General features: G+C 46.6%; 2 protein-coding genes across 2 annotated transcripts in view; both read left to right on the plus strand.

Moving 5' to 3' along the window:
• The first annotated feature begins 387 nt into the window (after positions 1–387).
• LOC135826368 (proton-coupled amino acid transporter 1-like) lies at positions 388–10,828 on the plus strand. Its single transcript, XM_065338984.1, has 9 exons — positions 388–933; positions 5,295–5,385; positions 6,101–6,189; positions 6,389–6,478; positions 7,238–7,322; positions 7,704–7,982; positions 8,398–8,579; positions 9,059–9,228; positions 9,857–10,828. The coding sequence occupies exons 1-9, from the start codon at positions 758–760 to the stop codon at positions 10,147–10,149; spliced, it is 1,455 nt and encodes a 484-aa protein (XP_065195056.1). The 5' UTR covers positions 388–757; the 3' UTR covers positions 10,150–10,828.
• A 2,300-nt stretch (positions 10,829–13,128) lies between these two features.
• LOC135826379 (serine/threonine-protein kinase STK11-like) overlaps positions 13,129–13,432 on the plus strand; it is a 10,536-nt gene continuing 10,232 nt past the window's right edge. The window contains exon 1 of the mRNA XM_065338993.1: positions 13,129–13,432. This exon is cut by the window's right edge and continues 315 nt beyond it. The gene's annotated coding sequence lies outside the window, so the exon portion shown is untranslated.

The following is a 13,432-nucleotide window of genomic DNA, read 5'->3' on the forward strand; positions in this document are numbered from 1 at the left end:
TGCCTCATTCGCAGTGACAGTGTGATGGTCCACACCAAGAGTACCTAGTACCTGATGTACTCTTGTCCACACTGACCTGTGACCATGCCCCATCATGCATGGTCCACTGCAGCCTGCAGGGAGTCGTAAAATACCGGTATTTTACGACTCCCTGGTTCACTGATGGACAAGAATGGGAAATCCCCCCTGTGAGCTAGGGCGCCGGGCCGAGGCCGGACGGATCGCCTTATGTCACGTGATCGTTCAACACGTGTACGCCGAAAAAGTTCAACTCGGCCATGCTGGCGTTCAAAAATCCAGGCAGCTCAGCTTGGCAAGCTACATGCAGTGTAGCTACGTCTGGATTTCCGACATTTCAATTCCCATTTTTCTACCGACAGGCGACCTGGCCTGGGCGACAGCAGCAGCTCAGCTCAGGCACCAGGACCGCATGTCATCCTCCAGGTGGTTGTTGCTGTAGACCAGTGGAGACTGTAATCTGAATTCTGATAGTATCTGAGTGATAATTATTGATGCTACGAGTCATTGTGAGTCATTGTGGAGGCAAGAAAAAGAAGATTGTATGCAGCTGTCTAAAAAGTAATTAATCAGACCGACAGTGTGCAGCACTATTCCTGAACAAAGTGTGTGTTTACTGTGCGGATACGCCTCAATGAAAACGGGGATCGTGGAACCGGTGGTATGTTTGAAGTCTTTTTCTTAAAGTTTACTACATTTTCAGGATTTGCGAGAGAGCAATACGAGAACTTTGTGAGCCATGAGTGGTGCACACAGTAGAGAAACAGAGCAGCTGCTGAACTCTGACATTACCAGCCTTAGACGACCTCTGGACTCCTCGGCCGAGACTGAAGCGTCGGACAGCGCGCTCCATACCCGGGGTACACAAAGTGGCTATGACGATGACACTCCCAGTGATCGTCCCGGAGGAATAAGGTACACGTTATGTGACAAGTTGGCACTGTTATCAATCAATATTTTTACTTCCATTAAAAAAGAATTGTCTATGAATGCATAAGAAAACTGATGATGCCCTCATGGGTGAACATTTGGAAGATATCGAACTGGTGTAGCCAAGGGCTGGAGAAGGTTAATGAAATTCAGTCGCGTCACTCAGGTGCGCGCCGGGCGTTGCGCAGCCCTAGACCTGTGAACACTGGGCTGTGAAGTGCGGCAAGACGTAAACGTGAGTGGCGCTACGGGATTTCATTGAGCAGCACTGTACTATCGTAAATGCGCACACTTGCATGAAAATTGAAGCTCGTCTTTTTGGTGAAGCATATGCCACACTCGTCGACGGGCGAAGTAGCAAAACTGCTCAACGCTTTGCGCAGATCTAGGATGTACCGTAAAAAGCACCAATATTCGTTATGTGCTTGAGTTCGTTCATTTCGTTAGGTGTCTCAAGGGTTAGTAAATCAACCGAACAGGCGTGCATGTGTGTGCATGGAATGTGCAAGTCAGTGGCACCACATGGTTTCTCAGCCTACCAGAATTTCATTCCTTACGATCGGATGTGCCCTAAACCGCTTTCTAATGAAATGCTTTGCTATTAGGGACCGTCCGCAAACACCGACGTTTTCCGAAAAACAACTTGTGATTTCTCATCCCTCTCCCAACGAAGACACGTGTCAATCTTTTTCCACAACCCATCGATATTTTCTCAGCTCACTGATGAAGCGTACAGCACTTTTACACTCCCCCCTTCCCCCTCCCCCTCCCCCCCCCCCCCCCCCCCCCCTCCTTACAGACTGTCGTTATTTACACACAACACAATTAGACTACAGTCAACTTCGCTAATAACGACAGAGCAAAGTCCCATCTAACTGTATACATTTAACTTTGGGTGTAACGTCTACTAGTATCTGAGTAACGACAATTCGCGAATAGCGACATGATTTTAGTGCCCCGAGGTCAAATTCACTGCTTGAGTAACGACTTTCTGGGCTTTTCACAGCTATTCAAGTACCTGTCATGCAGAAGTACCAGAACACATGGCGATGGATAACGGCACACATGCAAGAAGATGCAGCCAAGGGGGGGGGGGGGGGCTTTTTTCTTTCCTTTTTCTTTTCCTTCAAAATAGTTGGAGTGATCAGCACACCTACATGTAGTTGTACAGTCATGATTGTACAGTTAAGTATCATCATACATTGTACGTGATTGTACAGTTAAAGGGGAAGTATACCCTAAAATCAAATTTTCACCAGTTGTAGTCTTCGGGGTGCTGAGTCGAATGGTCTTGGTCCGAGGAAGCTGAGACGCTCCCTTCCTACTTGAATCCCAATCGAACTCGCGCACTTCCACCGAAACTGGGTGACTGCGCCCTACTAGATGGGGATTTGTATGCAAAATGTCACTAAAAGCGCCATTTCGTTCTTATAAAAGCACGGATGACCGCGATTGGCCCATATGTTGTAGTCTTTTGGACGCTGAGTCGACTGGTTTTGGTCCGAAAAGGCTGCGATGCAGCGTTCCTCCTTTATTCCCAATCGAACATGGTTGAACAAGCGGTCACGTGCTCCTGCGTACACCAGTCACCTGGTCACCGTGCCTGCAGGGTACAACTTACTAGCCTGTTTGACCTTTTTTGGGTGCAGTCCTGTCACTCGAGTTGAACCTTGGTGTGAAAATTGTCGCCTGCTGGCGCGGTGACCAGGTGATTTGGGCAACCAGGACCACGTGACCGCTTCTTCAACCATGTTCGATTGGGAATAAAGGAGGAACGCTGCATCGCAGCCTTTTCGGACCAAAACCAGTCGACTCAGCGTCCAAAAGACTACAACATATGGGCCAATCGCGGTCATCCGTGCTTTTATAAGAACGAAATGGCGCTTTTAGTGACATTTTGCATACAAATCCCCATCTAGTAGGGCGCAGTCACCCAGTTTCGGTGGAAGTGCGCGAGTTCGATTGGGATTCAAGTAGGAAGGGAGCGTCGCAGCTTTCTCGGACTAAGACCATTCGACTCAGCACCCCGAAGACTACAACTGGTGAAAATTTGATTTTAGGGTATACTTCCCCTTTAAGTATCATCATACATTGTACGTGATTGTACAGTTAAGTATCATCATACATTGTACATGATTGTACAGTTAAGTATCATCATACATTGTACGTGATTGTACAGTTAAGTATCATCATACATTGTACATGATTGTACAGTTAAGTATCATCATACATTGTACATGATTGTACAGTTAAAGGGGAAGTTAAGGCAAAAATTAAAATTTCACCAGTTGTAGTCTTCGGGGTGCTGAGTCGAATGGTCGTGGTCCGAGGAAGCTGAGACGCTCCCTTCCTACTTGAATCCCAATCGAACTCGCGCACTTCCACCGAAACTGGGTGACTGCGCCCTACTAGATGGGGATTTGTATGCAAAATGTCACAAAAAGCGCCATTTCGTTCTTATAAAAGCATGGATGACCGCGATTGGCCCATATGTTGTAGTCTTTTGGATGCTGAGTCGATTGGTTTTGGTCCGAAAAGGCTGCGATGCAGCGTTCCTCCTTTATTCCCAATCGAACATGGTTGAACAAGCGGTCACGTGCTCCTGCGTACGCCAGTCACCTGGTCACCGTGCCTGCAGGGTACAACTTACTAGCCTGTTTGACCTTTTTTGGGTGCAATCCTGTCACTCGAGTTGAACTCGAGTTGAACCTTGGTGTGAAAGTTCTCGCCTGCTGGCGTGGTGACCAGGTGATTTGGGCACCCAGGAGCACGTGACCGCTTGTTCAACCATGTTCGATTGGGAATAAAGGAGGAACGCTGCATCGCAGCCTTTTCGGACCAAAACCAGTCGACTCAGCGTCCAAAAGACTACAACATATGGGCCAATCGCGGTCATCCGTGCTTTTATAAGAACGAAACGGCGCTTTTAGTGACATTTTGCATACAAATCCCCATCTAGTAGGGCGCAGTCACCCAGTTTCGGTGGAAGTGCGCGAGTTCGATTGGGATTCAAGTAGGAAGGGAGCGTCTCAGCTTCCTCGGACCACGACCATTCGACTCAGCACCCCGAAGACTACAACTGGTGAAATTTTAATTTTTGCCTTAACTTCCCCTTTAAGTATCATCATACATTGTACGTGATTGTACAGTTAAGTATCATCATACATTGTACGTGATTGTACAGTTAAGTATCATCATACATTGTACATGATTGTACAGTTAAGTATCATCATACATTGTACATGATTGTACAGTTAAGTATCATCATACATTGTACGTGATTGTACAGTTAAGTATCATCATACATTGTACATGATTGTACATGTCCCTGTAGATGGCTCCAAAAGGCTAATTTTTAAATGTATTTGCCCTGAATATTGACTTTATAGTTCCTTTCAATTGCAATATGAAAATAAAGTACACATTGAATGCAGCATGAGAAGACTAAAAAGAACTTCATTTTGATAATGCATGTCATACTATACCAAATGTGGGTTCACATACATTCAAATGGGACTTCGGGTACATGTATAAGGACGCTTCGCGAATAAGGACTTTTCTGATGCCCCGCCAAGTGTCGTTATTCGCAAAGTTGACTGTATACATGTATATTCCTGCATCATGTATACGAGTGGACAGAGGAAGAATTCTGCTGTGTATGAGTACAGTAATCCCATGATGTATTCGAAGAGAATGTAAACAATGTCATGTAAATGTGTGTGTGGGGGGGGGATCAAGTACCGTTCTCTTCATCAATGAATTACGCACAGCTTGATGACAGACCCTCTCACTCACCATGGTGAAGTTCTAGCCACCTGAAAGAGTTGGCATCTCAGCCCCAGAAAGCTGGACTAGCTGAAAAGGCAGATTCACACACACACACCACACACACACCACACACACACACACACACACGTATACACACACACGTATGCACACACGCATTATAGTAGGCATATTTGTGGAGAGTTTGTTTTCGTGTGTACTGACTCGTCTGGCAGACACTTCACAGTAGTAGGTGTGCGACTATGCCCGGCATTACTGTAAGACTATGCCATTACTGTAAGACCACATGTTTTAACGTCAATTAAAGTTAACGATCTCTGGATTTTTGTTGGTTAGCGAGGTGCAATTTTAACGAATTTTAACAGGCAAAACCGGTCAATGACAGTGCATGTACATGGTAATATACATATACATAAACGACTTCAAAATTGTTTAAATTCGAGAATCAAGTGTTCACTGGTTTGAGGGAAAGGCACATCAAGTGTCGTTAACATTAACGATCTTACAGAATTCTCATTCCACTTTCTCTTTTTTTATAATGTTGCTCGTGGTTCATGCAGTAACTTTGAGGCCTTTTTGCATATCGTGAAGGGCAACATCGGAACTGGACTTCTAGGCTTGCCATTTGCCTTCAAGTATGCTGGCTTTGCGGTGAGGATGCACTCTTTTGGAGTCTTTTGTGATATTCATTATAATATGTCCATACATGTTGTAACGGTGATTTTCTAGAGAAAACAGTATGCATGGTCTTAAACTAGAATGTACTGATGCATGGCCGTGCGTCTCACCGTGCATAACATCATACCTTTGGCTAGAGGCACGGAGGAATTTTATATACCGGTAACCCGTTCGCTGTGGCACAAGTCTATGCGAATGAGCTGATTCTGGAAATTTCGCTATTTTACCCAAGAACGTTGTTTACTATTGGCAGGTGTCATGACAATTTCAACATGTAAATACAGGACTCTAGTCAAAAGATGGTCGGAGGACATGGCACCCTCAAAGTATGGCGGTGCACCCTCCGGGGAAGAAGGGCCACCCTCGTGCGCGGAATAGTACTGCGCTGGATGAGGAGCTGCTTGCACCGTGGTGTCAGTTTATGCCGCCCGCGCCCATGCTTCCAGCCAGATTGAGCCCGTTGAGCGTGTCGAAAATGGGCGGAGACGCAGGGCTCAGCCTGTGCTACCTTTGGTGGAGGATTGGATAGGAGAAACAATAATATTATTAGTAGGAGTCCTGGTGATCTATTATGAGTCCAGCAGTGATGCCATTTATTCCGTGCGATGAGATCTGGATGAAACCCTGATATGGCGCCTTTTTTCATTGTGCTTTTGCCACGTATTTTGGTTGTCCTTTCATGCTGCAGGTTGGGATTTGCAGCATGGTGTTTGTGGCCTGTGTGGCAACAACATGCATGCAGATGCTTGTCCGCTGCAGTCACCGGTTATGCCGATTGTAAGGAACTGTACTGCTCTGTGAACTATATTTTTAAAGGGCATGTACAGATGTGTCAAAATCAGTCAAATACATTGAATGTATACTGGTACTGTACAATCATGTACATGTAGCTGCTAATGATGTACTTCACAGTACTGCTATGCACCTTGAAGAATATAATTGTGTGTCGGTGGTCTTACCCTATGCTCTTTTGCAGGTATAAGAAGGACACGCTCGATTATGCCGGTGTGGGAGAGTTTGCAATTGAGTTATGGGCACCGAATAGAGGGTGGAGTAAATACAGCAAGTGAGTTTAAAACTGTATTTGTAGTATACTGCATTTCCTCCTCTCCCCCCCCCCCCCCCCCCCCCCCCCTCCCAACCATCAGACCCGCACATGCACCATCTTGAACTAACACAAAGCCTGAGCAAAGTCCTGAAGAAAAATGTTCAGTATCAAACCAAATTTACTTGAAGTAATTATTTTAAGGGAGTCTGATGGTCAGTATCTGTAGTCTAGAAATGCACACAGTACATGTACATACACTGTAGTCTAGATGGTAGCATTACTACAGTAAACAATCTAACACAAGATACATGTTGTGCTCGCTGTTGTTCCTTGTTCTGCGTGCAACGTTGCACAAGGACCTACTCTGCTGGGTTTCTTCTGCATGCCGGGCGCGCATGGCCTTGCACATATCCTATAGCTGCAGAAACACGTCATGGATTTAATCTTCGGCTTCCTTTTGCCGCAACCCCAGTCACTCAGTTTTAGATCTTCTGCTGTAAAAAATGTTTTTTAGAGCATGGTCCCGGGGGAGGCAAGCAAACTTAGTCAAGGTGTCACCTAGAGGCCATGCATGTTAAGAATAAGAGTCACCAATGTCACAGCATCTCGGCTTGAATATATTTTCTCCAGATAGTCTAATTTCCGTCTCGAAACCGCAATGATGAAGGTTCACGAACAAACTTGCTCGCAACCTCGCAGTAATGGTCGAACTGTGGCAATTGCTGTGGTTATTTTGGTGCTTGACATGGCTTGTTCTGGCCACTGCTCTTCTTCCAGGTTCATTGTGAATCTCTTCCTGTGCCTGACGCAAGTAGGATTCTGTTGTGTGTACTACCTCTTCGTCGGTGCTAACCTGCAGGCGGTAAGATCATGTGGCTCCATATGGAAGACATGTTGGAACAGTGCAGAGGAAATTCTTGCCCTGTGCATTTTACGTCCACCATGTTCTCACCGCCATGTCTACTCTTGATTTCATCATACCATTTACTAAGCACTGATTATTGTGCTGGATTTGAAGTGTCTGGACTAATTTTAATAGTTCAAGTCTGACATGTCAGAGTTTCCGATACATGTACTATAACACTGTATTGATATCTTGAAGGCTGAACTCATGATAGTGAACAACCTTTTGGAGACAAGAACCTTATAACTGCTAGGGAAACTAAGATTACACTGAGGCTATCATTTAGTTCCTTTTTCACTGTATGCACTTTTTCCCTTTTTTATTGGCCATACAACACAGGTATTTCGCTCATGTGGCGTGCATGCGCACCTAACGGAAATGGTAGCTGTGCTGGCGCCGCTGTTCATGCTCGGTGCGATGATCCGTGATCTGAAGACGCTGGCGATTTTCTCCGGCATTGCTAATCTCCTGCAAGTCATCTGCATTGTGATCATCATGGTCTTCATTGGCATCCGCGGCTTTCCCCACTGGCATGACGTGCACCTGGTGCCGGAGAAGGCCACCGACATTGCGCTCTTCTTCGGCCTGTCCATGTTCTCCTTGGAGGGTATTGGTGTGGTAAGCAGCAGTCCTTGGGTGTTCGTTTCAAAATTCCATTTCTATCGGTATAGTCTTTTGGTGACATGTGTTACATACTAGCACAATGCTCACTATAATTATATGTACTGCATTCTGCCTGGCCAGCAGGCTATAACTACAATGGAGCCCACTTTTAAGTGTAAAGCACGAATGTTTGGGGGCTCTCATTTATCAGGGATGCATGCTGTATTTGTGATGAGCGAGGCTAACCATGCAGGAGGGCTGAACATTGTTCAATTCTCCCAGTCTTCACGACCAGCAATTTCGCACACAATGACGCTTTTCATTTTTACTGGTTTCATACGTGGCAGATATCACCAGGAGAGACTAGAATGGGTCACTGTTTCATAGGGCTTACCATTTTCTTTGCATGTATTATCTTGTCATCTTCCAGATTCTTCCACTGGAGAATGATGTTGGGAAGCCCAGTAACTTCCGACGGGTTATTTTCACGTCTATGTCGGTTGTATCCGCAAACTACATCTTCATGGGTGCTATTGGTTATGCCTGCTTTCCGAATGAAATCCTGGGCAGCATTACCCTAAACTTGCCAGAGGATCCTGTAGCCAAGAACATGTAAGATATGGCATTCATCTCCACTGGGTGCTCCGGTGGCTGTGTTGCCGTTGATGTTGCTTGTGGTCTTTGGTGTGGGCATCATTATCTATGTATTCGTGTCATTGGCGCGACAGTAGACCAGCGCAAGCTACTCTTTGTTGCTACTTGTCATTTTGCTTTATACTGTTTATGTACTGGTGGTGCTTTTGACTTGAGAATGTACTGGATATAGTGGAACGGCATGTAAGGTTACTAAGGGTGAGATAGCTGATGGGAACCGTCACCCAATGCAAAGTTCAGAACATCAAGACGTAGACGGAAGTGCCTCTAACAAGGGCATGTGCCATCTCGCTCTGGATAGATACTCTCCTTTAGTGCCATGCTTCCGTAGGTGATGGCTGGTCTTGAGGCTGTTGTAAACTACCATTGCTGCACGCGCCCGCGCTTGCATGTATGCGCGCGTGTATGTTTGATGGCATATTGTGCTCCTGGTGCAGCCCGTACATCTACACGAAGATCTTCTACGCCGGTTCCATCTTCCTCTCCTTCTTCCTGCAATTCTACGTAGCAGCTGACATTCTTGAGCCGAGGATCATGAGGCCGTTCACAGGCCGTCGTCGTACTCTCTCCAGTCTGGTCTTCCGCATCGTTTTAGTCATTTTCGCTGGTAAGTCTCCTGTTCTCTGTCCGTTCTCTGGTGTCAGTTGAAAGTTTACCGCTCCTTCAGGAGCTGTTCTTTGGTGTCGTTTGAGACTATACCGTTCCTTCAGGAGGTTTGTACTCACCTCATTCTCTGGGGCGTGAAGCGATCTTCGATACTCCTTTCTCTTTTCTTTTCGTCGATTTGGCATATTGTGGCGTATTGTGCCCCACCATCACCTTTATCATGCGACAAATGTGAGGTTGCTGCAACGGCAGGCTTGACTAGACACCACATGCATTCGCACATTTGCACGCATCCTCAGTTTGGTCCAAAGAAGCAACATGATGTCGTGTGTACTTCTCTCCAGACCAGTCATGATTTGTGACTGCATGCTGTAGTCAACAAATATTCGGTGCGTATTTATTTTCGGCCTGGGCATTTTTGACCGAAAATTTGTTGCGGCCGAAATTTTGTTTTGCACGCTTCAGTGTGACAGTGTACACAGGCAGCAGCAGTAGCAGTACAGGCCGAAGTTTGGATGCGGCCGAAATGTGTTTTAGCCCTGAGAGGCCGAAATTTAAACGGGCTGAAAATTTGTATGCTCCCTGTACACGTATACTGACATGTACATCCTCTGTGTGTTGGGTGGCAGGCGGAATGGCACTCGGTGTGCCGGATCTTGGCCTGTTCATCTCGCTGGTGGGTGCGTTTGGCAGCAGCATGCTGGCTATGACCTTTCCACCTCTGCTGTACTCGCTCGTGTTCTGGGATGAGATCGGGCCAGTCCAGCTGACCGTCAACTGCATACTGTCCACTATCGGTATTGTTGGAATGATCGTCGGCACGTATGCTACCATCGAGCAACTTATCCAGGCCTTTGATAACTCGCCGACGCCAACTCCCGCAACTCTGTCCCCGAGTTCCATTGCGTCACTTTCCTGGTAAACATGCTCTCTTTTACTTCATGATGACTTCTAATTTCTTTCTTTTTGACATTAGTTTTGGCTCCATTTAGAGTACAACAACTGTAGCCTGTACTAAAGCTTTTAAATCCTCTAAGGCCACAACACTGTAGGTAGGTTTGCCACATAGGAATTTCACACTCCACTGCAAGTGCTTTGTAACGTTATTTTACGCGAGCATTTCTGCATGCACACACATGCATGCAGACACCCACACCCACACACACACTCTCTCTCACACACACACACACACATACACACACACACACACACACACACACACACACACTTATGCATGCACGTGCACGCTACTTAATGCTCTGTATGGAGCAGACCGGTTCCTTCTTACAACTCCCAGACTGGTGTCACTCAGTCATGTTTCTGGTGTCTTTGACATTTTTGAAGCTCTCCTTTATTACAACATATAATTTATATTGCTGGTGAAGGACAGGTAGTTTATATGTTGCTCAGTGCTGGAACTGTATACTAATATTGATCATTACATGTAACGTTAACTTGTTTTTCTTTCTCGAACTTTGACAGCCTTTTTCGTACACCTTGAGTGGTGTTTCTTGTATTGGACAGTAGGATCATTTTGCGATTGAATTTCCGCTTTACCATCTTAGTATTTTGAATACGGGCCAGGTGCCCTCTCTGCTGTTCAGATGTGCCATGATACATGTATTATTTTGTGCTGCAGCCCTGCTGTGCACGATTGCTCAGTATTCTATTGGGTAGAATATTTCCAAGTGCAAAACTGCTACTTGTGCTGTGCAGTGCCAGTGGTTCATTGTATGCGTACATATGTACATGTAGTACATGACTGCACTACTCAATGCATGGTCCATCGGTCCTGCTGCTGCTGCACTGTACATGACTGCACTACTCAATGCATGGTCCATCGGTCCTGCTGCTGCTGCACTGTACATGATTGTACTGCATGGGACGGTGTGGTCAATGCTGCTGCTGCTGCTGCTGCCGCCAGCTACGACTGCAGTAGTAACCCAAGGTGTCCGTGGATCTGTTGCTGCTGAGTCAAGTGCCAACTGACTTTCACCTTATGGGTGCGGAACCATTGTGCTGGCCGGATAGTCGACACACCCATTGTGCTGGCTGGATAGTCGACACACCCATTGTGCTGGCCGGATAGTCGACACACCCATTGTGCTGGCCGGATAGTCGACACACCCATTGTGCTGGCCGGATAGTCGACACACCAGGCAAGGCAGTAACAGTTATAGTGAAACCTGTCTAAGACGACCGCTAAAGGGACCTTCGAAACATGGTCTCTGTTACCAGGTGGTCTCCTTATCCAGGGTCATTTGACTGGAAATAGCATCCCTTGGTCCTAACGTTAATTGCAGTGGTCTTCTGGTACAGGTGGTCGCCTTGACAGGTAACGGTAATAAAAAGGTTTTTAGAGCTGCGAATTGCTGTTACCGTAAACCGATTTCTCGCAATCAATGCAATGTGCTACAGTAGTCGCGCGCCCAAGAACGTTGTTTCCAAGGGGTTAGCCTGGGACGTTCTTATTTTTTCTGCAATCTGGCTGCGTTCTTATAGCACGTTCTTAGAAACAATCTGTACTGGATCATATGTATTCCACAAGCTGCCAGAAAACCAACACCGCCGTTCTTAGCTTGAGGCTGTGGTGTTCTTAGAATTTCAGGCTGGACGTTCTTGGGCTCCACGTTCTTCAGCGCGCGACTCTACTGTATAGCATGTCTAGCAATTCTGTATTGTAACAATGTTGCTCAACTTCACCAAAAATCACATGTGCCCGCCCACCTTGTTTCGGACTTGCACGACGGAGTCTGGTGTTTCCATGGCAACTCAGCCACCTGCTAACTTAAAACACCTTATAAATAAAGTGTACCGTATTTCCCCGATTGTAAGTCGCACTCCTATTTCCAGGTCTATATCATAAGTATCGTTTCGGTATACTCACTTCAGTCGTAATCATGCTCGATTGTAAGTCGCACCCCCTTTGTTGGCCCTGAAGTTGAGTGTAAAAAGGTGCGACTTATATTCAGGGAAATACGGTATGTATTATACCAGCCTGTGATAGCTAACTTAGCTCCAGACATCATTCCACTCACCCGTCCATGCTTGATTTAATATTGTCAAATTGGAAACTGACTTGATACATGTAGTGGCGTACTGGGCCTGCATGGGCTACTGGGCCTGCATGGGCTACTGGGCCTGCATGGGCCACTGGGCCTGCATGGGCTACTGGGCCTGCATGGGCTACTGGGCCTGCATGGGCCACTGGGCCTGCATGGGCTACTGGGCCTGCATGGGCCACTGGGCCTGCATTATCATAAATTATTATGTACATGTACTGTTGAGTACCACCACGGAGCCCTTGGCTTGAGAGCGATGCCGGCACCTTCTTGTGACATTTTGGTCATGGACTTAGTCTTACTACTAGCCTGGATGTCTGGATGTCTTCTTCCACATGCAATGTTACTGTACAGTCGGCAGTGCCGTTCCTCTACTTAAGTAGCAAGGAGGAGGAGGGGGGAGGGGGTATCACCGTTGTTATAATTGTTATTATAGCTTACAGTGGATATGCAAAAGTCCAATACTAGTATTCTGGCATGGACTCTTTTTGATTGTGTTGGCGTTCTCATCGTTCGTACCGTGGATACAAGGGGAAAACTAAAAATACTCACTGTACTGATATCACATGGAACTGCTCGTCGTCCCTTCCTCCTACTTCACTCCTGAATGTTCCCATAACGACAGCTTGGCTTTTCGCTGCGGTGGCACCGACAGTACTCAGTAGTAGAACCACTAGAGTAGAGGATCCTCGACAAAACCCGGCCCGGGGGTAATGAGTCCACTAATCATAATGACATCCTACTCATGCAGTGGCACTTACCATGCTTACGCTCTAACAACACTGTCACTAGCTCGACACTGTGTCAGTCGACATACACAAACTCATTCATAAGCAGCGCCAGCCACCGGGTTGGATCCATCAGCGGAGACTTGTCAACCGGCTGATTTCCCTGGCCGAATGTCCGACGGTGCCTGCAGCTACCAGTTCAGGCTTGCTTGGAAGGAGAACCTCCCCGTTCCTTCACCTTGACCATTTGGAGGTAGTCGTAACGGCAATCTTACTCATAAAGTTTGGATTCTCCGGCTGAAGTGTGTCGGCAACTTAGCGGTCGAATTATTGCCGGACAACAGATACCTGCTGGGACGGAGTGACGGAGGAAGCCTGCGCTCAATGAAACCTGCCCTGTGTTGACTATGACATG

The sequence above is a fragment of the Sycon ciliatum genome, chromosome 1, assembly GCF_964019385.1.
Source record: "Sycon ciliatum chromosome 1, ocSycCili1.1, whole genome shotgun sequence".
Taxonomy (NCBI): Eukaryota; Metazoa; Porifera; class Calcarea; order Leucosolenida; family Sycettidae; genus Sycon; species Sycon ciliatum.

Bases quoted from the DNA above. Each gene is read 5' to 3' on its own strand.
- LOC135826368 (XM_065338984.1), top strand. From the start codon at position 758: ATGAGTGGTGCACACAGTAGAGAAACAGAGCAGCTGCTGAACTCTGAC. The intron at 5,386-6,100 runs GTGAGGATGCAC...TTCATGCTGCAG, and splicing joins TCAAGTATGCTGGCTTTGCG to GTTGGGATTTGCAGCATGGT. The intron at 7,323-7,703 runs GTAAGATCATGT...CATACAACACAG, and splicing joins TCGGTGCTAACCTGCAGGCG to GTATTTCGCTCATGTGGCGT.